The sequence below is a fragment of the Petaurus breviceps genome, unplaced genomic scaffold (assembly GCF_028583685.1).
Source record: "Petaurus breviceps papuanus isolate PSGF00001 unplaced genomic scaffold, PetGlider_PUasm1.0 214, whole genome shotgun sequence".
Taxonomy (NCBI): Eukaryota; Metazoa; Chordata; class Mammalia; order Diprotodontia; family Petauridae; genus Petaurus; species Petaurus breviceps.
Window position 1 is genome coordinate 9,153,228 of NW_027185863.1, and position 27,267 is coordinate 9,180,494.

A 27,267-nucleotide genomic window follows, 5' to 3' on the forward strand; every position below is an offset into this window, starting at 1 on the left:
TCTTTCTTTCTTTCTTTCTTTCTTTCTTTCTTTCTTTCTTTCTTTCTCTCTCTCTTTCTCTCTTTCTTTCTTTCTTTCTTATTTGAAAATAAGTTTTATTGATGCCTTTTATCTTTTTTATAGTCATTTCCTATCTCTACTTCAAAGTTGTGATGAATAAAAAGAATTAAGTAAAAATATATAATATAGAGGTGGTATGATATAATTTATAGAGTTAGCTGACCTAGAAGTCAGGAAGACCTGGGTTCCAGTCCTGCCTCTGACCCATACTAGCTGTATGGGAATCCTGGACAAGTCATTTACACTTTGAGAATCTCAGGGTACTCACAGAGACATGAAATTGTTGAAAGAGTGTTGATACTCCTATGCCAATAAAAGTGTAGGAAAGGAAAGAAGGAGAGAAAGAAGGAAGGGAAAAAGAAAGGGAGGAAGGGAAGAAGGAAGGGAAGAGGGGAAGGAGGAAGGAGAGAAAGGAGGGAAGGAGGAAGGAGAGAAAGGAGGGAAGGAAGAAGGAAAGAAGGGAGGGAAGGAGGAAGAAAGAAGGGAGGAAGAAAGGAAGGGAGATAAGAAGGAGGAGGGAGGAAGGGAAGAAGAGAGGAAAGAAGAGAAAAAGGGAGGAAGGAAGGGAAGAAAGATAAAAAGGAAGGAAGGAAGAAGGCACAGAGGGAGGAAGGAAGGAATGAAAGGAAGGAGAGAGTGAGAGAGAACAGATCACCAGACACATAGACTATATTTTACAATCCATACAATAGTCTGTCCCAGCAGATAGAGTGCTGGGTATGGAGTTAGGAAGACCTGAATTCAGATCTGACCTTAGACTTTTATTAACTGTGTGAGCCTGGATAATTACTTAATGTGTATTTGCCTTAGTTTCTTTAACTATAAAATAAGGATGATAAAAGCACTCTCTACCTTGCAGAATTAACCAATACCTGGAACATAGTAGGTACTATGTAATTTATTTATTTTTTTGGAGGGGGGCAGGCAGGACAATTGGAGTAAGTGACTTGCCCAAGGTCACACAGCTCGTAAGTGTTAAATGTCTGAGGTCAAATTTGAACTCAGGTCCTCCTGACTCCAGGGCCGGTGCTCTTTTCACTGTGCCACCTAGCCGCCGTTACATAATTTCTTGTTACCTCTCTTTTCCTCTTTCCCTCCCAGTAGTCTACTTATCTTTTATGATGGACGACGTATATTCCATTATCTGTTCTCTGGGACCACAATGGCCTTTCCTTTATATCACACTGTGATGGTGTTTTATTTTTTTAATCTGTTTCTTTGCTGAGAAACAAATCAAGGGACAGCTAGGTAGTGAAGTGAATAGAGCACCGGCCCTGGAGTCAGGAGGACCTGAGTTCAAATCCGGCCTCAGACACTTGACACAATTACTAGCTGTGTGACTTTGGGTAAGTCACTTAATCCCAATTGCCCCCCCCCAAAAAGAAACAAAGAAAGAAATCAATACTTAAAGTCATTAGGCCAGTTTTTGGTTAAAGCAGACCTAGGTGAATAATTTTGCAAAATCAAGAATTTATTTATAATGTGACTAACAACTTACTTTATGTGTTGATAGGTTAACCTGTAAGTTTGACATCAGATTTTCTTTAAAGCAGAACAGTTTTATGTCATGGTACTTTTAGATTTATGAAGTATTCACTAAGGATGACTGGTTTTATTAACCAAACAAAGAAACTGGGATCCCTCAGTGCCTTCCAGAAACCTACTACACCTTGGTTTCTTGAATGGTTGTTTGCTAACTGTTGCTATTTCATTCTCAAGGGAGTCACCTTTGAAGTCTTTTAATATATTCTGAAGCAGGCTAAGGATTCAGAGACTTTCTTTAGGTTCATCTCCCCCCCCCCATTTATTTATTTATTTGTCATATGTATTATTTTATTTATTTCATTAAATATATTCAAGTATATGTAAAATTTTAAACATTAGTTTTTTTTTAATTTTCAGTTCTAAATTCTATCCCTCGTTCCCCTTCCTCTCTCCTTTCTTGAGAAGGCAAGCAATTTGATGTGGACTGTACATATGAAGTCACATAAAACCTATTTCCATATTAACCATGTTGTAAAAGAAAACACAGATTAGAAAACAATAAAAAGTAAAAAATAAAGTTTAAAAAGTATACTTCCATCTGAATTCATATTCCATCAGTTCTTTCTCTAGAGGTGGATAGTATTTTTAATCATAAGTTCTTTGGAATTGTCTTCAATCATTGCATTGATGAGAATAGTTAAATGACTCACAATTGTTCATTGTACAATGTCCCTGTTACTATGTATGATGTTCTCCTGACTCTGTTCACTTCATTTTGCATGATATAAGTTCATATAAGTCTTACAGGATGAAACCATCCTGCTTGTCATTTCTTATAACAGCAGTATTCCATGACAGTCATATATCACAACTTTTTCAGCCATTCCCCGGTTGATAGCCATCCCCTCAATTTCCAATTCTTTGCCACCACAAAAAAAAGAACTGATATAAATATCTTTGTACATATAGGTCCTTTTCCTTTTCCTTTGATCTCTTTGAAATACAGGCCTATAGCAGCATTGCTAAGGGTACACACATTTTATAGCCCTTTGGGTATAGTTCCAAATTGTTCTCCAAAATGGTTGGATCAATTCTTAACTCTACTAACAGTGTATTAGTGTCCCAATATTTTCTACTAAATCCTTCCTTCCTTCCTTCCTTCCTTCCTTCCTTCCTTCCTTCCTTCCTTCCTTCCTTCCTTCCTTCCTTCCTTCCTTCCTTCTTTCCTTCCTTCTTTCCTTCCTTTCCTCCCTTCCTTTCTTGCCCGTTAGTTCATATATTTTGTAGATTCTATAAATAGAAGTGAGCCGTGCCCAAAACTGAACTGGAGGAAGACAGTAGACTAGATTGCCTTTGGGAAATTGTATAGTTTTTTAATGACTCCAAGCTTCTTATTGAAAAAACACTCATGTTTGTGTGTATATGTGTTTGTACATTCTCAACAGTTTCCATTCTGCTAGTGCATGAAAAAACTATATAATAAAATGTTATAAAAATGTGTAACTTGAGCAGCTAGGTGGCTCAGTGAATAGAGCACTGGCCCTGGAGTCAGGAGGACCTGAGTTCAAATCCGGCCTAAGACACTTGACCCAATTACTATTCGTGTGACTTTGGACAAGTCACTTGATCCCAATTGCCCTCCATAAAAGCAAAAAAAAATGTGTAGCTTATTAAGCATTTTCTACATGATGATTCTTAATAAAGACTCTTGTTATTGACAACATGAGTCGTTTTTATGACATAGACATACTCATTCTAGACAGGGAAAGAGAGAAAATATGGGAGAGAGAACAAAGAATCAAGTCATATATTCTCTGAAACTTTAATTGTAATTGTAAATAGATAATTTGAAATTCCTGGATTAATTTAGCCTCTTATTCCCATCCCTTCACTCCTTGCAATGAGATCCATTTTCCCTTTTCAATCCCAATTTCAATTCCTTTTTCCCATCCCTTTTCAATGAGATTCCTTTTGCCTATTTCTTAGCTGGGTATGTTTTTTGAAGTTATTTTCCTTTCTCCTATGGGTGTTTTGCAGCCAGTGGGTTTTTGAACAAAGCAGGTGATAGAAACTTTTAAAAAGCAAGAGGTCTCCCTCTACCCCTCACCTTGCTTCCCTGAAAGGGTACTAGTACATTTGCTAAGAACTTAGATTGATTAGATTAGATTAGATTGAGAGAGCTGTATCTTGGTTCCAGACTTGGCCTTCTTGGAATTGGTAGGCAGCTAACCCAAAACAGGATCCTTGGATGGTAGATTTAAGGAATTCCATTCTCCAAGTTACTTGCAGTTGCCTCTAAAACCGGCTGGATTAACTCTCTAACGACAACCTTTCTTGGGCATTATAAAGTCTTTTGTTTTCTTTGAAGCTTTTTATGCATCAGATTGGTCCGGCATCTGATTGCTTTACTTTGAAAGTACTCAGAAAGGTGCATTGGTTGTCAAGCAGTGGTCTCAACTGTTGGAGATATAATGAACTGAAGAAGTACAGGCAAGCTTTTAATCCTTAAATTTCATTTATTTTTGGTGCATGTGGAGATGGCAGAGAAATGAGAAGAATTAAAGGGTCTGCCTTCTGTGAAATAGAGATGGTAGACAGGCATGCTGGGTTGTTGCCCCCTTCACTTTTCTTTTCAATAGGTACCTGCCCAAGCTCCACTTAATGGTTGTATTTGGGCCCTCTTTGTGGAACTGAGGACTGTGTGTGGACTGCTTCTCTGTGGAACAGCAACCCTGACGGTCTTCCCCTCCCACCTTGAATTTTTTCCTTTTTTCTAATTAAAGGAGCCATCTGTTGACTCACTTCTCTGTGTGTGTGTGTTTGCTTTTTGGAATGGGGGAAGGCAGGGCAATTGGGGTTAAGTGACTTGCCCAAGATTACACGATTAGTAAGTGTTAAGTTTCTGTCTGAGGCTGGATTTGAATGCAGGTCCTGCTCTATTCACTGCACCACCTAGCTGCCCCTGTTGACTCACTTCTTAAAGAGACCTTCAGTGAATGGGCGTTACCTCACTCTAAGTGAGTACATGAAAAGGCCTTAACCTAAAAGGGACAGGGTCTCCCATTGCATCCTGGGTCATCTCTAGTCATCCTGATGAGTATCTGATCACTGGACCAAAATTGGCTCTGGAGGAGAAAGTGAGGCTGGTGACCTTGTACAGCCCTTCCTCACTCAAATCCGAGTGATCTGCAAGTCAAGTCATCATTTCCTTGATGCCATGGTCCTCTTCACAAATGAAGAACAAATACAACACCAGCTACCACATCCTGGGAAATCAATCTGCTGAGTCTTCCTCTAACAGTCATTATACAAAATGCTTCATGCTTGAAGCAGGACTTGCCTTTCTATCATACTTTGCTTGTCTCTGGTGCTTGATCTCTTTCTGCTCTCCTGACTTTGATCCATGGCGTATCTTGAAACTTCTGCCTCTTGTCTGATTGCCTGCTATTGACATGTGGCTCAGTCCAGTGCTTTTTACTTCTTTAGTTGAGTCTGTCTTCCTGACACATACCGCTATTCTAGTACTGTCATTGTCCTTGGTTCTTTCGATCCTTGTTTACAGCCCTACCTGGTTTATGGGGAGCTACCATCATCCGTGGTAACATAACAGAAAGATTAAGAACTGGTAGTGGAAATTCTTTAAATATCTGGAAATCTGCATTAAGAGTAATGGTATTAATCAAGCATAACCAGCAGTGCTTAAGTCTTGCGTCTTCTGTCACTTTGACCAAGAGGTGGGTGTGCTTCAGAAAGATGAAAGCCAAGGGAACGGGAGTATTGATCTCAGGCCATTCCTTTTGTTAAGGCTTGCACATTTTTAGTCTTCAGAATCCACAGGCACATTGATTAGCATTTGAAAAAAATAGAAAATGAACCCTCTACATCCCATCATGCCTCCTTGTCACTTAGGATAGGCACAGAGCACCAGACTCATAATCTCATTGGTATTGGGGTCTCTTTGGTGAGGAAACTCCTTCTACCAATGCATATTGTTATTTTCTTCAATTTACAATTTTAGAGACTTGTCTAGGAAGCTTGATCTTAAGTCATTTAATATCTCTGAACCTCAGAAAGTTTAATAGACTTGCTCAGTCACAAACCAATATAAGTTAGAGGAGATATTTGAACTCAGGTCCTTCTGGCTTCTAGGGTGGCTCTCTATCCACTACCATTCTACTTCTCAACTTCCATATGGTCATCAATATTTTTAGGATACTAAGATATCAGTTATAATTATTTGGATATAGTGAGGTAGATAGTAGTGGATTGGGAAGTTCAGTCATTACCTCTTGAGAATAAATCTTCTTGTAAGAGTTTAGAAGGTAGATATGGACTTACTTTAATTATTCTTCTGTACTTTAGGAGATAGATTCCATTTCTTCCCTCTAGCAGCTAAGGGGTAATAGCTCTGGACTTGGAGTCAGGAAGAACTGAATTGAAATTTCATCTTTGACACTTACTGGCTGTGTGACCCTGAGCAAGTCACTTAGCCTGTGTCTGCCTCAGCTCCCTCAATTGTAGAATGGGGATAATAAAAGCACTACCTTACAGGGTTGTTGTGATGATTACATGAGGTAACATTTGTAAAGCACATTGCAAACCTTAGAGCAATATATAAATGCCAGCTGCTTTTATTATTAATTATTGTTCTCAAATCCACAAGAGCAAAGATGACATTTAATATTGGACATTTGGGTATGAGGTATCTTTGTAGCAGTTTAGTATCCAATCCTATTCTCTATTAAAAAAAATAGCAGGATCTCCCCCCCCCCCAGTATATCCTATCCCATTCAGAATTGTTCTGTAGGGTAATTTAGGCAAGGGGTTTCAAGGTGAAATTTAAGTACCTGAAAGCAGTTCTTTCTACGTGCAAAATCACAATGGAAGCCTAGAAGATGCTATTTAGTAATGAACCCAAGCAAAGTAAAAAATGCACAGCAGAGAAGAAAAGAAAACTCAAAGAAAGCAAAGAAACTATGGACAAATCTCAACACAATGAGTATTATTCATCATATAGGCTTTCTTGAAATGAAAATTTATTGTTACATATTTTGAATCCTCTTATATTCTGCTATGCACATGACATGCTTTTTTCTTTCTTTCTAACTTTGTATTTAAATTCCAATATTTAAGTTTATGATATGTTTTTGTTTCTTTTCTCTATTTTGTATTTGTGTTCTGGTGTTTGAGTCTAAAATAAAGTTTTGAAAAAAAAAGAAAATGGTATTTATATTTATAGTACCAGATGACAGTGTTTTGAAGGGAAATTAAACCACAACAAAAAAAGTTCGGCACGACTTGAGGCATGAGGAAAGGCCTAAAAATTAGAAGTGGTTCTATCCTTCCCCCATCTGTAAACAACCAGATGATGGATGGGTTGTTGTAGTGTTCAGCCTTATGTAACCTCAATTTATTTTGCTGTTAGAACAGCTAATAAAATACATCCCTAGCTGACACTGATCAGTATTTTCTTTCTTTCTCTTCAAGCTCCTTAGACAAACTCAAGACCCCCAGGCCAGTCTTCTACCTCAAGTGGAAATATGTCTAGGCTTGGAAATGCAGTCTCACCCCTGATGCCTACTATTTCTGGGACCTTTGACAAGTTGCTTAATGTCTTTGGGATGCGGTTTCCTTCTCTACAAATTTAGTTGTTGGATTAGATGGCTTCTGAGGTCCATTCAGTCCAGTTCAGATCTTTGATCCTGAATCACTTAATTCTCCAAACCTCAGTTTCTCCAAATGTAAATTGAGGAAGTTGTAAGAGTTGATCTTTTAAATTTCCTTCTAATGCTAATGAAACAAAAGGACTTCCTTTATATTGCTTTATATTTTACTCACTGAGGGCATTTGAATATACAGAGTACTCTAATAAATGCTCTAGGCCATGAGGACTGGAGACCAGCCTTGGAATCTGGAAGACCTGAGTTTAAATCCTAGCTCAGATACCTACTAGCTATGTGATCCTGGACAAGTCACTTCTATTTAACCTCTTTTAGTCTCAGTTATCTCATCTGTAAAATGGGGGCACTAATAGCACCTGCTTCAAAGGTTGTTGTGAGGATAAAATTAAGTAATACATGTCAAACACTCTTCAAACCTTAAAGAACTATACAAATGTTAGCTGCTACTGTACATATGGTCTGGCTTTTATTTTCCAGGTTGGTCTAAGAACATTTTATTGTTCGAGCATGGAATTCTTCAGCGTAGATCAGCTGCCTTTCTCAGACATATATTCCACCTATTTTTTTGGGGGGGGGACTTCAAACTCACACCAGGACTTGAACTTAGGCCTCCAGTTTGCCTTATGGAGATGGATCCAGTACTTCTAAATGTTTTAGACCAGTCAGGGGATGTGGACTTCTCTGTGGCATGTTAATAGTGCTTACTTTCAAGAAGAAAAGGCAGATTTAAAAAAAAAAATAAAACAAAAACACTCAGCACTCTCAGTCATTCACTCACAAAGAGGTTTGGTTTGGGTTCATTACTATGCATCATGCAGTGTGTGCTCTCTCTCTAACATGTTAGTGCCAAATCCTCAAGCTTGTTTTTGCAACCCTTCTAAACACTGCCTACCCCTGTCCCACTCCAAATGTTGGGAAATAAGTACAGGATTTTGCAACCTAGCATAGAATTGGGGAAAACAAAGCAAAAATCCAAAATTCATGATTCAATTACTAAAATTGAACTTTCCTTTTTAAAATTATTAGCATGTGTTTTGTGTCTTCAAATTATGGACAATTTTAATATCACAGCAATCAATATTTGGTATGGGGCAAGTGCCAGCTCTGAACAAGCTGGAGGAAGAATAAATGATTTCTCTCTCTTTCTTTGACAGATCTAAATCTTAATTTCTAATATAGAACCTTGAGAGATCTAAGCTGGTTCTGAAGCAGTTCTGCTCCCTATGGATCCTAGGGGCTGATAAGGAGTATAGGTGTGTGAAACTTTTTGGATTGAAGTTAACTTAACTTTGTGAAGCTTCAGTTGAACCAGTAATTATGGAGGGAGGGCAGAGTAGGGATGAGGAGAAAGACCTTGTCACTCTTTCATGTTCTCTATAACTAGATGCTGTTGGCATACATTCATTTCCTTATGTCAATAGCGGTGTTTGAGGCAAGCCAATTCAGAGGCTTTTTTTTTTTTTTAATTTGGAAAAAAGATTCTGGAGCCCTAAGGCTGAGAGTGTGAAACAATTGTGCTTGAGATATTAATCATGTCATTTTGACTGCTGTTTGACCTCTTGCTTCTCAGGTCTGGGTTTGAGACAAAGCAAGTTCTGTTAGAAGAGATACCCCAAGGTTAAGCTGGTAATTTAAGGGGAAGCTCATAGCGGTTGTGTGACTCCTTTGATTCCATTAGAAAGAAGATATTGTTTTGTACAGCTAACTTTGGGGGGATGGGGGCTAGGGAACTATAGACAGAATTCATATTAATACTAATCTGAGAGGCTTGGTTCTTCAAGAAATAATATATTTTAAATCCATCAGATTCTTCTTAATTTTAAGTTAAAAGATCAGTGCAACTCCCTAGTCGATGGATGAAAAATATTTTAGAGAGATTCTATCCAGAATCACCCAGAATGTGAAGTTGTATGTATGCATGAGGTTTTTGAAAAAAAAAAAATACCAAGCATCAAATGTTAGAGAGAGAAGGAAGGTTTAAAGTTCTTTCCGTCTCTGAGATGTAGCAACTTTGGTTTCTGCTGAGTTTTGCCCAATTATGGATCAAAGCTAAAGACAGAATACAAGTACATGACCCTGCATCCTGCAGCATCCATTCCTCTGATGCCATATTTCAGCTTTAACTATTCTCCCTGGTGACAGTTTGGTTCTTTCTCTAATTGTAGACACTGCCTGTGGGTTTTGAAGGATGTGAAAGAGTCTGCCTTTCAGGATAAGAACAGAAAGTTGAGATTGATTCAAGTTATTATATTGAGAATTGTACTCTTATTTCTTTCTAAGGGGTTCAAGAGAAAATTCAAGACATCCTAAGTAAACTCTGTTACTAGGAGATGGTCTTTAGTATCATTCTATCATCAGATTTTATGTTTACAGTGGGAGAGAAAGTGATGAGGTGTGATGAATTGGAAGATGGTGCTCGTGGATAAAGATGTCTGACATTACCAGAAAGATATCTCTCATTTTATAGGGAAAGAAATGAATTTAATAGTCTTTGTACTAATTTAGTTTATACTTTATACTAATACTATAGTAACTTTTGGAAAGAAAGTTAGGTGCGTGTAGATAAAGATGGCCAGCATGGCCTCAAATTATAGAGAGAAAAAAGTAAATTTAATACTCTTTAGGAAATTATAGTAACTTTTGGAAAGAAGGTCATTTGGATAACAGTTCATCCATAGGCATTTATTAAGTACTTTCTATGTATTAGGCATTGTGCTGGGTCCTAGGGATATAAAAATGAAATAGTTCCCACCCTCAAGAAACTTATATTCTATGACAGAGAGAGAAATCACCTACCAACTCTCATGTGTATATATAAATAAATTCAAAATAAATACAATTTAGCAAATATAATAATTTAAATATAATTAAAATAAAATATAATGAATTCAAATAAGTACAATTCAAACAAATAAATTCAAAGTAAATACAATTGAAATAAATGTAATAAATTCAAATATGTAAAAATGAAATGAAATAAAAATATAATAAATTCAAATAAATTATTTGAGAAAATTCAAAGTAGACACAACTCAAATAGTACATTTAAATAAATATAATAAATTCAAATAAATTAATACAATGCAAATGGAAAATAAATGCAAGTTCATTTTTTGGGAGGCGGAAGCCTCTGAAATGGAGAAAGACCTCATGTAAGAGAAAGCATTTGAACTGAGCTTTAAAGAAGATAGGCTTCTAAGAAGCTCTCATGGTGTGGTAATGAATCCCATGCGAGGGGTGACAGAGAGCCTGAGCAGAGGCACTGGGAGGGAAGATGGAATGTTGTGGGTGAGGAACAGTAAGCAATCTAGCACGGTTGTGACGTAGAGTGTGTGGCACAACCACTGTAATATTTCTTCTTTAGTACAACTGCTTGTTAGACAAGCTCTGGAGGAGCTTTCAGATCTCCATAAGCCAGCCCTCTGAAAGGAAAAGCATCACAGCCTGCATGGAAAACGCAATAAAAAGGACACAAATACTTCTGCAGTGAGTTATGTGGTATAAGTCTCGTTTTAATACCAGTATTACAAGAAACGATAAAAAAAATTCCGATTATGTTGTAATCAAGAATTATGCTGTCTGTTTTCTAATCCATGATTACTTGGTGAGTCTTTGCCTATGTTTGATTTTGTATAGATATCCAAGAGTCTGATCTTTTGGAAAGCAAAATCTTGTTTTGATGCTTTGGTAAGAGGTTCATTTGACTAGACAAGCATGTGTTTAAAGTTCAGTATCTGTCTAGGAGAGCAAAGAAGCCTATGGCTTAAAGTAATGTCTTTTTTTTTTCAGTGTTACTGATGATTTTCTTAGAGTTGCTGTCATTTCTGGATTACCCTCCCTCCCTACCCCCTAGTATAATCTTCTCAGTTAAGCAAAACATAGGATCATAGATTTATAATGATAATATTGAACTGTATTAAGTGCTTTACAAGTATTATCTCATTTGATCTCACAACAAGCCTGGGAAGTAAGTGCCATTATTGTTCCCATCTTACAGATGGGGAAACTGAAGCAGACACATTAAGTTACTTGACCAGGATCACTTAGTATGTGTCTGAGGCTGCATTTGAATTCAGGTCTTCCTTGACTCTAGGTCCCATGCCCTATCCATTGTGCCACCTAGAATTTAAAGGGACTACAGAGATTAGCAAGTCCAACCCCCTTCTTTTATAAATGAAGAAACTAAGGTCTGTACTCTCTTTGATAGGATATATCTCATTCTACACTTTTGATCCACTTGCTTCTCTGTTGAGAGGAGAGAGGTCTATTTAAGCAATAGATTTTTCTGTAGTCAAGTTTAGTCACCACATTGATCTGAGATCTGAAATATGTATATATATATATATACATATTTATATATATATTTGCTTTTTGGAGGGCAATTGGGGTTAAGCGACTTGCCCAAGGTCACACGGCAGCAGTTTTTGTGTTAAGTGTCTGAGGCCTGATTTGAACTCAGGTCCTCCTGACTCCAGGGCTGGTGCTCTATTCACTGCGCCACCTAGCCACCCCAATCTGAAATCTTTTGGTAGATTTTTCTTTTATATTATTGTAACTATTGTGCACATTGTTCCCTTAATTATGTTTTTTTTTAATATTTTTTTCTTGCTGTTGAATATTGAAACCTAGGATGGCTTTATGTTATATTTTCACTCTCAACTTGGAATTTTAATCAATATTTGCTTAAAAAGCATGCAGTACCTTGGGGCAGCTAAATGTTACAGTGGATAGAGCAATAGACCTGGAGTCGGGAAGTTCTGAGTTCAAATGTGACCTTAGAGACTTACTAGCTGTGTGACCTTAGGCAAGTCACTTAACCTTGTTTTCCTCAGTTTCCAAAATGAGCTAGAGAAAGAAATGGCAAACCACTCCAGTATCTTTGCCAAGAAAACCCCAAATGGGGTCATGAAGAGTTGGAAGTAACAGCAACAAGAAATACCTATTCAACATCCTCCAGACTTGGGTTCATAAAAAGAACTAGTTGAGAATACATTTGTGCCTATGTTGGTAGAGATCCCAGTACCTGCTACCTGGTATATCTTTAAAAGTTTTTCAAAGTGCCCCTCTTTGTTATAGTTAACCAAGCAGTCACTGGGCAGGGGCGTTCGCTGCTGTGGCCCAGCATCAGCTGGAAGTACCATTATCTCAATTTTTTTTGTATTTTGATATGTCTTGTCATGAGCACTGGGGCAAGACATCTGTGCACCTTAGGCAAGATTTGACAACTTGTACAGTGAGTTAATACATACTTTGAGCCTTCACCGTAATATGGCATCAGAAAATACATAAATATGTGCCACAGAGAGTGGATTTTTCTGGCATCAAAAATATGTGTAGTTATAAAAATTAGTAATAAATGTTCTTGATTGCACCCTGCAAAACTGACTCCTTTGCCTCCTCTAATTCCATATCTATCCATGACTATTTTTGGGGCCCCATTAATAGAAGATTCCTGCATGCAGCCTAGTTTCACTCAGTATTTTGTGACACTTTTGTCACCTGTGGTGTATTCTGCTATATCAAAGGAAGACTTCCTGCCTATGCCTTGCTTTTCTTATTCAAAGCAATGATATATTGCAGTTTTTATGTGTTCCTTGCTTGGTGCCCTTTCTTTCCCTCTCACCAGAGTTCTTTCATATTAGTCCTGAGCAGTTCATCTTTTTCCTTCTCCTTCTTCAATGGGTGTTGTATTGAATTGAATGGAAACCTGTGCTTGACTGAAAAAACATGTCACCATGGGAGATAAGGCAGGCATCTACAGGGAACCAGCTCATTTCCTTTGGAGATGGCCTTGGAAGGTTAGCTTTTCAGAAGTTATTTTCAAGGACACACCAGAACAGGAATACGCATCTTTTTACTTAAAAAATAACACCCCCTTCTCACTTTTTCACCCCATTAATACTGCATGTTTGTTGTTTCTTACTGTGTAAAGAAGTGATGTTTTAAGTAACCATGATTTTGGTTAGTGTGGGTAGTGCCTCTATGGCCTGAGTTATTAGTCTTTCTCTCATAGACCCCATTGGCAGTCTGGTGAAACCAATGGATTTCTCAGAAAAATGTTTTGTTTTGTTTTGTTTTTCAGAGGGGGGCAGACAGGGCAGCTAAGGTTAAGTGATCTGCCCAAGGTCACACGGCTAGTAAGTGTGTCAAGTGTCTGAGGCTGGATTTGAACTCAGGACCTCCTGACTCGAGGGCTGGTGCTCTATTCACTGCACCACCTAGCTGCCGCCAAATAATGGTTTAAATGCAAAAAATTAAATACATAGTATTACAAAGAAACCAATTGAAATACAGTTATAAAAATAGATATTTTTTAAATTTGTGGACCAGGTTAATGACCCCTGATTTATGGGCATAATCCACAATCCACTTCTATAACTGAATGGTTGATCTTTGTGAGTTCCTCTGGCCAAAGCAACAAGAGAGTAGCAGCAGCAGCAGCAACAACACGTTACTCTCTAGCCAACCTGGAGAAAACCTTTCTGAATTTAGCTAGGTTGATCCTCAAGTGATGGACAAACAGTCCATTTGGGGGCCCATACTTGAACCATTTCTGTCTTGATAAGCCCTACCAAAGCTTGTGCTCCATTGGAATAACCTTCAACCACCCATGGTCACCTTGTCACTTAATGAGGCATCAGAAACTGGCTTCAGTGGAGGAAACAAAGGATGCCTCAAGCTGTATCTTATTCCCATCAGTTCCTTTGGCTTAAATGAAGATCTGACTATGTGATTCCCCTACTCCACCATTTCCAGTGGCTTCTTATTGCCTCTAGCAATAAATATCAACTTCTAGGTTTAGCTTTTAAAGCCCAACATAACCTGGCCCTAACCTATCTTTACAGCTTCATTGGCCATTACAGTCTCTGCCCTAACTGTGATCCAGCCAACCTGACTTTTCCTCTGTTCTTCACACATGGAGGAAAGCATGCTCCTCTCCATTTCATCTCCTGACACCAAGCCTTTGCACTGGCAGTCCCACATGCCTTTATGCACATTCTCCTTACCTCTGTCTCATAATATCCCTCTCTTCCTTTAAGATATAGCTCAAATGGGGCGGCCAGGTGGCTCAGCGAGTAAGAGCACCGGCTCCAGTGTCGGGATGACCTGGATCAAATCTGGGCTCAGATACTCAGCACCACACCCAGAAATAACTGGCCGTGTAACCTTGAGCAAGTTACTTAACCCCGATTGCTTTAAAAAAAAAAAGACATAGCTCAAGTACCGTCTCCTGCATAAAACCTTAACTAATCGTCTTTTAGTGCTCTCCTTCCTGAACTATCCTTTGTTTAAGTACTTGTTATATATTTGTATTTATTCATTTTATGCGTATGCTAGACGTGTTTTTATAAGTCCTCATTGTCTCCCTCATCAGAATATAAATTCCTTGGGAGTAGGGATTGTTTTAGTCTTTGTATTTATATTCCTAGCCCTAGTACAGTAACAGGCACTTAGTAGGTAGTTAATGCTTAATAAATACTTGTTTGAGTGATGAAAATTGTAGCATGACTAGAAAATGCTTGTATTGAATAAACATGGCAAGGTTGGACTAACCTAAAGAGGAAGGCTATATCTAGATATAGGTGCATGTATACATATATGTATACATACATGTATATGTATGTGTATATACATCTACATACATACACGCATGCATGTATACATACATAATTTCTGGAGATGGGACAGCAAACAAAACTGTCACTAGAAATTCTGGTAGCTGGGACAGTCAGTGTTTTCAGAAAATTCAGGTGGAGAAGACTAGGAAATTAGGATCCTTATCAAGAGGAGGACTCTGTGATGCCTCAGTGTGGTAGGGAGCTAGAGATCCCAGGACACTGGCCCCCAGGATGTTGAACTTACCTACTTCTCTCTTCCAAGGCTGGATGGAGGAGAATGTGTAGTCTGATAACTTCCTATTTTAGTCATTATTATCAGCAATGTTTTGAGCACAATTGTGTCTACCTGCTGAAGAAATATAAATGCTATTTATGCCCTCTAAATTTTGATACCTTGAGGCAAAGTTACCCTGCCTTAGTTACAACCCTGGGATGGAACAATAGTGTGCTATAGTCACCATATATTTCTAAAGGCCTAGAATTGTGGAAATTTGTTCAAACTGATTTATAGAGTTTGCCTGACTCTGACACAGAGTTCTGCTTGTATTACCTATACCATGGGATTTTTGTAAAATAATCTTATAAGTTTTTTTATAATTAAGGAATTTGATCCTCCAAAAGATCTGTGACTTCCTTAGTATGGTACTACTTCTACATATAGTGTACAGGAATGATACTTCAATACTTTAAAAATCTGTGGTTTTGTTGGTGTGGCACATCTCAAACATATTTCATTAACTCTCATTGATTTCCTTGAGGAAGAAACATTTAATCACTCTGGTGGACAACTTTCCATTGCCCATTGAGGAGTCCCTTGGTATGTGAGTAAGTTAATCCTCTGATAACAGACCTGAGTCTCTTGCTAGGTCCATATTGGAAGCCTTTGTAGTTTTGTAAAACCCTCCATAGCTGGGGTAGCCAGGTGGTGCAGTGAGTAAGAGTTGGGACTCAACTCCCCAGTGTTGGGAGACCCGGGATCGGTTCCAGCCTCAGATACTTGGCACCCACACAAAATAACTGGCCATGTAACCTCGAGCAAGTTACTTAATCCCAATTGCTTAAAAAAAAAACAAAAAAAACCCCTCCATAGCTTATACTCTTTTGATATAACCTTCAAGAAGACAACCTTACCTTCATGCCATGATGAAGTACCAGAAGGGTGATGATTGAGAATTGTTTTTTAAAAGTGAATACTAGGTGTGGCTAAGGTGGTGCAGTGAGTAAAGCACTGGCCCCAGAGTCAGGAGGACCTGGGTTTGGATCCAGCCTCAGACACTTAACACACACAGACACACACACAAAACCTAGCCATGTAATCTTGGGCAAGTTACTTAACTCCAATTGCCCTCCAAAAGGCAAAAAAAAAGTGAATGCACATTTCTTTTAAAAATTGTACTTTGAGAATCTATAATTTCATAGATGTGAATGCACCTTGAATGTGAATACTCCCTCTACTAACATGGATTATAAATTCTCTGTTCCTTAGTTGGTCATCTGACACTGATACTACTAAAAAAAAGTTATCACCTTGTGTCCAACCTTCTGTACCCCCGTGATTTGGAAAATCTGCATAAAATGTTTCAGCCATCCCTGCATACCAGAGAAGTCTGAATTATTATGGTATTAAAAATAAAATGTTGATATTATATAATACTATGCATATGTTTTATGTGTTTCTTCGTTTCTAAACTTTTTCTGTGTTGTCTGTTGGCCTTTGTGCATTATCTGTTGCTTCGGCAAACTCCCCCAAAATTCCCTTTTAATTTCTTATGCCGACCTAAGATATATCAACACTGCGATGGGGAAGGTCATGATATGGAAGGGATGACTATAGCTAACCTTTATATTACATTTACTTTGTGCCAGGCTCTGTGCTAAGTACTTTTTACAAATATTATCTCATCACTGGGTTCTTCCTCTGAGTCCTGCTGACTTGATCTGGCTTGTGCTTTGAAACCCTGAATCACTATCTTGTCATGGTGAGGTATCAGTTGACGACTTTAATGGAAGACAAAGTACTATGGTGATCCCTAGTCAGAAAGTTCATATAAACATGTTCAAATCACTGTGAAGTATTAAAAACTGCATACACTGTTCTTACAAACCACAACCAAATAAATATTTTGTGACTTGTTAAATATTACTATGAGTTATTCCTCCATCTTGATAGTTTTCCATATTTATCTTGGACTAATTTCTCAGTACTTAAGATTTTATTGTTAATAGTGTTAAAAACAAGATTTCCTTGGTGAGAAAAATTAATGAAGCTCGATTCTCTCTAATTAATCTAATAAGCAATTTGTTCCAGCATGTTTGCTGAATATTCACTACTGAGGTTTTTATAAACTACAGTCATAATTATTTTTGTCATGATAATATGAAACCCAGTGACCATTACTAGCTGTTGTTGGATGATTGAGAAGGCTCATTTTTTTTTCATTCTTCTTTTTCCTGTTGAAGGTGAGCATTGGGCAAAATGGTCTTCTTAATCTAGGACAGGAAAGGTCCAAAATATGGTGAAATGTGATACTCTGCTACAACACCGGCCTGTTGTAACTTTTTTTTTTTGCTTTTTTGGAGGGGGGAGGACAGGGCAATTGGGTCAAGTGACTTGCCCAAGGTCACATGGATAGTTTTTGTGTTAAGCGTCTGAGGCTGGATTTGAACTCAGGTCCTCCTGACTCCACGGCTGGTGCTCTATTCACTGCAACTCCTAGCTGCCCCCTATTGTACTCTTTAGTCAAGTGCATTCATGTTTCTATAGAAGAGATAAATTATGCATAAGAACTTAGTACAAGAACAGGAAAAGAAAAAATATTTGTAATATTTGAGTTTTTTTAAAGAAAAGGTGTCATCTAATACAAAGTTGATATAACACAGTGTAGTGTAACATTAAAACATAATATATTGTTGTTCCTTGAAACCTGAGATCTAATATCAGGAGATGCATTATGTTGTGTTATATTATGCTATGCTATGCTATGTTATGTTTTGTTATGTTATTCCATACTATGCTATTGTTATGTCATGTCATTTCATGTCATGTTATGTTATCTATGTTGGGCAGTAGATAGAGCACTGGGTTTGGACTCAGGAAAACCTGAGTTCAAATCCAGCCTCAGAAATCTCCTAGTTGTATGACCTTGGGCAAGTCACTTAACCTCTGTTTGCCACTGGAGAAAGAAGTGGCAAAACCACTCCGTAACTTTGCCAAGGAAACCCCAGAGACAGAGATCCATGGGGTCACAAAGAGTCAGACATGATTGAAACAGCTGAACAACAACGTGTTATATTGTGTTGTGTTGGTACTATATTTTCTTTAGAAAAACTCAAACATTACAAATATTCTCTCCTTATTTTTTCTTTTTCTATTCTTGTATTAAGAAAGAAATCATCATTTCTTGTTAGTTTTTTTTATTTAACAAAACAAAAACAAAAAGATCCACTGAATTTCTATGCTACCATTCTTCCAAAGATCTTTAAGTGTGTGAGCGAATGTTATCGCAATCTCACAAAGATCCTTGGCAGGGTCTGATTGTAAAGATGGAAAAATTAGGTACATGGTGACTCAACCAAGTTGACATCATGTGTTATTGTACAATCAGTAATAAATTTCATTCTCATTCATCTAAGTGAATTTTTCACTATATGCTTAATATAACATTAATCATATAGTAAATCTTATTAGTTAAAATTAACTGAGGAAATGTGACCTGTGTGACCTTGGGTGAGTCATTTAACCTCTGTGGATCTCTAAATTAAAAGGGTTGTACTACATTGTCTCTGAGGTTCCTTTGATCTCTAAATCTATCATTCCATGTTTCAGAAACTGACAGGAGACTATTATCACATAGACCTTAGTTGGTCTGTGGGCCTGTATTTGAAGTTTTTCTAACTTTGTAAAGCCTGCCAGAGCTTATATTCTCTTAACATAACCTATAGATCTTTTTTTTGGTAAATAAATTGATTTTTCTAAATGCACAACATAATTGATTGTCCTGGGCCAACCCCCTTTTCTTATTCACATCATCAGTTTTATTCTACATGAAGAAATTGTTTTCTAAACAAAAGCAGACATTAGATCCCATTCAAATAATCATACATTCTTAATTAATTGACTAAAAAAAGATTTGATAATCCAGTAGAAATTCATGACTAAGAAAGTTGTGTATTGGTATCCCAGTCTTTTTCAAAGATATATTTTACAAAGAGGTAAAAACGTCCCCTGCTCTCAAAGATCTCACATTCTATTGTGGAGGAGACAAGATGTAGATAATTAGTTGCATAAAAGCTGCATACAGGGTAGATTGGAGGCACTCTCAAAGGGAAGATTCTAGAATTGAGGGGGACAAGAAAGGTTTCTTACAGAAGGTACAATTTTAGCTGAAACTCGAAGGAAGTCACTTCCTTCTGAAGGAGAAACTAGACAAGTAAGTCAAGTGGTAGAATGAAGAATCATGGGATTTAGAGCTGCACAGTACTGAATGCACCAATTACAATCATCCTCTTCACGTAACAACTTTCCCCATCATGGATTTGATATATTGTGGATTGGCATAAGAAATTAAATGGGAATTTTGGGGGGAGTATTGCAGAAGCCACAGACAACATGTAAAGGTCAGCAGATGACCCAGAAAAAAAGTTTAGAAACTCAGAAATGTATAAAATGTATGTATAGTATTGTATAATATCATCATTTTATCTTGTAATGCCATAATAGTTCAGACTTCTTCTCTGGTATGAAGGGAGGACCAAAAAACTTTACATGGATTTTCCAGATTGCAGGGGCTCTGGGCTCCGAATCCCTGCCATGTGGAAAGGATAACTGTAGTTAAGATCCCTGTTTTTTAGGAAAAGAAACCAGTACCCAAATAACTTAAGTGACTTGTATAAGGTGGTTAGAGAGCAGAGATCAGAACCCTGGTCCTGTCTTAAAGAAGAAAAAAAAATGTCTACTTTACCACACCTAGAAAAGGGCTATGGCTAGATTTTAGCTGGGACACAGATACAATGAATTGAATCAACTCATAGATATACATCTGTCTTCTCTTGAAAGCAATGAATAGATTTCATAGATATTTAATGTTGGGCCAGGGTTTTATATAGGTATCCTCCGTGTCTTTTTAATGGTCCTGATCTTGTGCTTGGCCAAAATATAATAAGGTTGTTTAAGCAGAGGTGCTTCTGGCTTTCAGCTTCTTAATTAGAAGTTGGGATTTATTTTTAAGTTTACCTCTGTGGTGTTCGCTGCATTTGTTGAGTTGACTCATCCCTGGGCAGATATCTCTAAAGGGTGGGAGGAATTCTCATGGGGGCGATCGTCTGTGACAGAAGGGAGAAACATCTTCTAGGAAAAAGAACACGGATGGATGTTTAAACGGAATAATAGGGAAACAGGAAGAATGTCAGGGATTAATGTCATGCATTTGAAATGTGTTGCTTTATTTCGATTTGAAATATGTCAGTGAGGCTGCTGGGAAAAAAGTAACACCCCATAGAAGCCTCTAGCAGCTTTTCATATTACTGAAGCTATCCTTTCCCCCCACCCCCCAGTAAACTTGAATGAATATTTTAGAAAGCTTTTGAATCAGCTGCTATATAGTGTTTAGCATTCTGATCTTCTTGCAGGCCCGAAGAGAACAAGTGTAGTAGTACAAATGTATTCATTCACATCATACTTGAGTACTTGGAAGCCATATGACTATGAGGTTATAGCAATGGAGATGAACTCTGCAAGGGAGAGGGGGCGATCTCTGCATGTATTTTTAATTTTCTGTAAAGGAATAAGCAAGGGAAATAAACATTGATTAAGCACCAACTATGTTCCAGGCAATGTGCTAAGCACTTTATAAATATTATCTCCTTTGATTCTCACAACAGCCTTGTAATGTAGGTGCTGTTAGTATGCTCATCTCACAGTTGAAAAAGTAAGTCTGGGACAGGTAGGTGGCACAGTGAATAGAGCACCCACTCTGGAGTCAGGAGGAACTGAGTTCAAATTTGGCCTCAGATATTTGACACACTTACTAGCTGTGTGACCTTGGGTAAGTCACTTAACCCTAATTGCCTTGCCTTCCCCCCTCAAAAAAAAAAGAAAAAGTAAGACTGACAGGTTAAGTGACTTACCCAAGGTCACATAGTAAGTATCTGAAACTAGATTTGAACTCTGGTTTTCCTGATTCCAAGCCCAGCACTCCATTTACTGTGCCACCTCACTACCTTTATAAATTTAAAGGACTCAAAAATGTAAACTGAATACCTGTCCAGAATAAAATACATATTTGAGATATATGCCTGAGTAGGAATTTAATGGGGGTAGCTAGGTAGTACAGTGGAGAGTGCTGGGCCTGGAGTCAGAAAGACCAATCTTCATGAGTTCAAATCTGGCCTCAGACAGTTACTGTTTGGCCCTGGGCAAGTCATTTAGCTCTGTTTGCCTTAGTTTCCTCATTTGTAAAATGAACTAGAGAAAGAAGCAAGACCCCAAATGGAGTCACAGAGAGTCAGAAATGATTGACCAACAACAAAATGAATTTAAAAGCTTGTCTATGTTTATGCCTACAACAAATTTTCCCATACTTAACCTATTCGTCATATTTACTAATTTCTCTTTTCAATATTAATATTAAGTACATATGAAGCATATATTATAATGATGCTCATTTTATTTTTTTCCCTAGTCCCTTTTATGGAGAAGACTTTTACTGTGAAATTCCTCGGAGTTTTCGGCACTTGTCCTTTTACATTTTCGATAGAGATGTGTTTAGGAGGGATTCCATCATAGGTATGTATTCAAAACGTGTATTTTCTCTGTTGTTAGTTTTCTTACATGCCTTTGCACTTATGACTTTGAAATAGAAAAGGGGTGAACTTTTCCCTAAATGCCTCTCTTTCATTACTCCATAATTTCCATGTCTGAGCAAGGAAAAAAAATCTGTTGACCTTGGGTGAGGATATAGAGCATGGGTGGGAAACCTATGAACTCAAGACCACATGTAGCCCTCTAGGTCCTCAAGTGTGGCCCTTTTAAGTCAGTCCACATTTGAGGACCTAGAGGGCCACATGTGGTATTGAGGTCAGAGGTTACCCACCCCTGATATATAGTAAAATATATTTTAATGATAATCTACCATTTGGGGATACATTAGGACCTTAGGACAGGACTGGAAGGCCCCCCTGGTGAAGAGAGCAAAAGATCTTCTTTGGAAGAAAAATGGGAGTGGAAGACAGATGGGCAGCATATAAGGTCATTTTTTTTATCTCTGGCTCTGTCCTCTAGATTTGAGGTCTCTAGCCTTCTGTACCCTCACTTTTTAAAAAAATGGCATATTGGGGAAAGAGTACGAGATTTAGAGTGAAAGGAACTGAGTTAAAATCCTAAACTGGCTATATAAATTTGACAGTCATGACCATAGTTGATAATTGAATCTATGGGAGCTAATGAGATCAAATGAAATAAGCTAAAGGGGGAAGAGAAGAGGGCCTAAGAGAAAGTCCTGTAGGACATCTGTGGTTAGTGATTGTAACCTGGATGAAGATCCAGCAAAGGAGACTGAGGAGTCCTCAGCTAGGTAGGGTGGAGAACTGTCACAAAAACCTAGAGAGAAGAGGGTATTAAGAAGAAGAGGGTGTCTGGGGCTGCTAGGTGGCACAGTGAATAGAGCACTGGCCCTGGAGTCAGGAGGAGCTGAGTTCAAATCCGGACTCAGGCACTTGACACGCTTACTAGTTGTGTGACCTTGGGCAAGTCACTTAACCCCAATTACCCTGCCTTCCCCCCTCCAAAAAGAAAAAAAAAAAGAGTATCAGAGGCAACTGAGAGATCAAAAAGGTTGAGGATTAAGAAGAACCCATTTGATTAGACAATTAGGAGATGGATCATTAGCAACTTTGGAGATACCAGTTTTGACTGAATGATGGTGTGTGAAGCCAAACTATAGAGGAGTTAAGAAGAGAATGAGAAAAAAGAAGTGGAAAAGAGGCACTTATTGTAGATAACCTTCAGGAGAGAAAGGTTGGAGAGATATGGGACAATAGTTGGGGGGTGGATGAAGTGAAGGTTTGTTGAGGATGGAGGATTCATAATCCTGTTTGTTGATAGTTGGGAAGCAGCCAATAGACAAGGATAGATTGAAGATCATGATAGAGTAGGAATGATAAAGAAAATCTGCTAGAGAAAGGATGGAATGGAGTCACTTGTGCAGGTAGACAGGTTTGTTTTGGCAAGAAGGTTCACCTCTAAATATGAGGCATGAAGAGGAGATGCAGGCAGAAGGCATCTTGATGATATGAGATGTAGAGAAGGGCAGAAGAGGGAACTCATGGGGAATGGCCTCGATTTTTCAGTAAAATAGGAGGCAAGGTTCTTATCTGAGAAGGTGGAGAGGTTTGGAAAGCTTGAGGAGGGCTGAAAAGGTCTGCAAAAGCCACTGTGATGAGTGGGATAGTAAGTCAATTACAGGATTGTAAAAGGGTTGCCTTGCTGTTGTGAGGGCCCACTTGAGATTATGGGACTTAAATCTGTTATTGATCTAGTTAGTGATATTCTCCAGTTTTGTTCCCACAGCAGGTAATTAGGAGTTGAGGCAGCTGAAGCAGTGCATGGTAGGTAGGAGTCATCCAAGCCAGAATGAACCCACTTGAAGCTGAAGTCGCTCTTTTACTTTGGTCCTCAGATGCATGTTCTTTTCCTTATTTTACCCTATCAGGCTGTAATCCTTTAAATCAGGCAGTCTTAACTTTTTCTTTTCTTTTTTTTTTTAATCGTGGATCCTTTTGTAAGTCTGGTGAATCCTGTGGAACTTTTCTCAGAAAAATGTTTTAAATAGTTGAAGGAAGTGCTAAATTTTAGTTGAAGGTGATTGAAAAATAAAGATGAATTTTTTTCCATCCAAGTTTATGGACTTTGAAAACTCACATTAGGTTTCAGCCCTAATCTAGTACTCAGGAACACTAGGTTAAGAACGCCTGATCTCAATGGTTATTAAGCCATCCATCACATTTAGAGACCTCTATACAGCACTGTGGAAGACCAGATGAATTGACCTTAAGAAGTATTAAACTAAGTGTTCATATTGACATTTGTTACTGTTATTGTTCAGTCGTTTCAGTTGTGTTTGACTCTTTGTAACCACATTTGGGATTTTCTTGGTTAAGATACTGGAGTGGTTTGCTATTTCCTTCTCTAGTTCATTTTACAGGAATGAGGAACTGAGGCAAACAGGGTTAAGTGACTTGCCCAGGGTCACACAGTTAGTAAGTGGCAATGGCAATATATGAACTCAGATCTTCATGATCCAGGCCTGACACTCTATCTCTTGTGCTATCTAGCTGTCCCATATTGACACAGAGACATAAAAAAATAGAGTAAGACAAAAATCTCAAGTCACTTGATCAGAAACCCTGTTGAAGAGAAATATATGTAAACTATTTTAACTAATCCCTTTAAATAATCTCCTAATTCAGCCATAAGATATTTCTTTTTTTTTTTTTGGCTTTTTTTTGGGAGGGGGGAAGGTAGAGCAATTGGGTTAAGTGACTTGCCCAAGGTCACATGGCTAGTAAGTATGTCAAGTATCTAAGGTCAGATTTGAACTCAGATCCTCCTGACTCCAGGGCAGGTGCTCTGTTCACTGCCTCTCTAGCCACCCCGCATAAGCTATTTCTAAGCAGCAAAGCTGGAGCTTTTGTAGATTGGCTCCAACCATTGCCACTCTTTCTATAACTTCCAAGACCAGAGATTGTTAACCTTTTATGTGTCATGTACCCCTTTGATGGTCTGATGGACCCCTCTCAGAATGTTTTGGAATTCATAAAATAAAATCTAAAGTATTACAAAGGAAAACAATTATATTGAAATCCATTTATGAAAAACACAATGAGTTCACAGAGTCCACATTCAGAATCCCTGTACTTATTTGGATTTCATCAACCACTTTCCACTATAGGCAGATGAGTAAAGATCCAGGCAAATGTTAGGACATGTATATGGAGGCCCTGACCATACCAACACCTTTCAAAGACATTTCTGGCTATAGAATGGGATACATGGTGAGGCAGGTGCTGGCCAAAAGAATTTTGTTACTGAAAATGTGCAGAGAGCTTTGTTAATGAGATGGTGACACTTAGACTAAGGCTGTTATGGACATGTGTGGACAGAAGGAATCTTGGAGATCCCCTAGACAAGGACTCTTAACCTGGGGTTCATGAATTAAAAAAACAAACGACAACCTTAATAACTGCGTTTCAATATATTTGGTTTACTTTGTAGTCCTATGTATTTTACCACATGCATTTAGAATGTTATTCTGAGAAGAGGCTTCTCCAGACTGACAAAAGAGTCCACGATAAAAAAAAAAAAGGTTAAGAAACCCACTCTTGCCTAACACAGCTATAGATCTGGTCCCAGACTTGGAGTTAGGGAGACTTGGGTTCAGATCCCCAGTCCTGACATTTGGTTGGCTGTCCTTTGCTCTCAAAGAGGACCAAAATGGCATCACTGCATTAGTCAGGTCCCAGGGTGACTGACTATGGCTGATTAGACCAACATGAGCTTGGAATGCTCTCCCACTGATCAGGCACAAATAGTCCATGTGTACATTTGGGGTGAATTCTCTAAATTTGTTCATCTCACCTTTCTCTTGAGCCATTTCAGTTCTGTTTTGCTGATAGAGCACAGCACCTTCTTTGGTGAGGAAATGCTATGCTTGGTGGTCCTGTGCCTGCATCTGCCATGTCTCACCATCAATTCCAAAGGTCTTCAGAAACCAACCCTGACTTTAATAAGTCATGTGAACCCAGGAAAGTTGATGAACCTCTCTGAGCCTTGGTTTTCTCATCTGTAAAATGGGGATAATGATACTTCTAGTCCCTACCTCAGATGCCTTTAGTGAGGCTCAAATGAGATACATAAAGTATCATGCTAACTTTCAGCCACTTGATATATTTTGGTTATTATTGTTGTGAATGAGAAAACTGGAACCCAGAGAAGTGAAATGATTTGCCAAAGGTCACACAGCCAGGACAAGAACCCACTCTTCCTGACTTTTTGTACAGTGCCTTTTCTGCTACAGTCCCATGGTGTATATGATGCATGTTTTATGTATCCCTTTTGTTTGTGGACAAAATCTATCTTTTTTAGAACCTATGTCAATGAACAAATTTGGGGAATGTTAACTTGTGATGGACCAGGTGTCAATGTAGCAGAAACTTCCTAGTAAATTCTAGGAAGTCTTAGTAGTGAGATAAAAGAAATGAGTTGGAGGGAGAACCAAAGGGCTGAGTTAATTAGCGTCCAAAGGAATAATGCCACTTCTGACTGTTAAGATAAAGGAGAGTTGCTAATTCTAATTTGGACATGGAGACTGTGGAGAATTCAGCCTCTTAAGCAGTCCAGGATTTTGCCTGGAGAATGGTTCATTCTGGAGCTGGGGGCTGTGTCTAGAGAATTAAACAGGAAAACATTGTTTTCTTAAGTACCATGAGAGTTTAAAGAGAGAGCCCTGGCTAGATTGGGTTGGAAATAGAAAAAGTAACTAGACTTTTGGGGAGCTCAGACAGTCATGAGATCTGATAGCTATATAATTCATTCAACAAGTTTTACTGAATGTCTGTTTTGTGTACAGCATGGAGTAGAATGTACCAGCGTTCTAATAGATTCTTGCATGTTAAGGATCCATTTGGTGCTATGAATGATTCCCTATGATTGACTATATTCAATGTTGCATTCAATTCAGCCCACATTTTAAAAATTCCTGGTATCTGCATGTTCTTATGCTAGGCCCTGTGGAGTCAAAGACAAAAAACAAATGAAACAAACCAATACCTGCCCTCAAGATGCACCCATTCAGGCTGTGGATGTTAGTTTAGTAGGGAGCATCAATCAATCACAAAGTACATATCAAGCGTTATACTAAGCACTAGAAATGCAGATAGAAACAAAATTATTCTCACCCACAAAGACTGAATAAGAGCTTTTTGAGAATATGACCCAAAGAGTAGATCCCAAACTGTACTGAGGGGTAAAAGAATAGGAAAAGTGAAGACAAGCTTCTGGTCCCTTCCCTCTGTTGATTATTTCTCATTTATCCTGTACATAGCTTGTTTGTACAGGATTGTTTGTGTGTTGTTTCCCTCATTAGAATGTGAGCTCCTTGAGGGAAGGGTCTATTTTTTTTTTTTACTTTTTGGAGTGGAGAGAGCAGGAAAATTGGGGTTAAGTAACTTGCCAAAGGTCACACGGCTAGTAAGTGTTAAGTGTCTGAGGTCACCTTTGAACTCAGGTCCTCTTGACTCCAGGGCTAGTGTTCTATTCACTGCGCCACCAAGGTGCCCCCACAGTGCCCCCACAGTCTATCTTTTGGCTTGTCTTGTATCCCCAGCTCTTAGCACAGTGACTGGCACATAGCAGATGTTCGGTAAAT

General features: G+C 38.3%; 1 protein-coding gene across 2 annotated transcripts in view; it reads left to right on the plus strand.

Annotated features, from left to right (window-relative positions):
* The window catches only part of RASA3 (RAS p21 protein activator 3), a 295,543-nt gene that overhangs the window by 113,980 nt on the left and 154,296 nt on the right, over positions 1-27,267 (plus strand). For both annotated transcript variants that reach the window (XM_069094058.1, XM_069094059.1), the window contains exon 3: positions 21,526-21,629. In XM_069094058.1, coding sequence (XP_068950159.1) covers positions 21,526-21,629 — 104 coding nt within the window. The remainder of the gene's footprint in view (positions 1-21,525; positions 21,630-27,267) is intronic.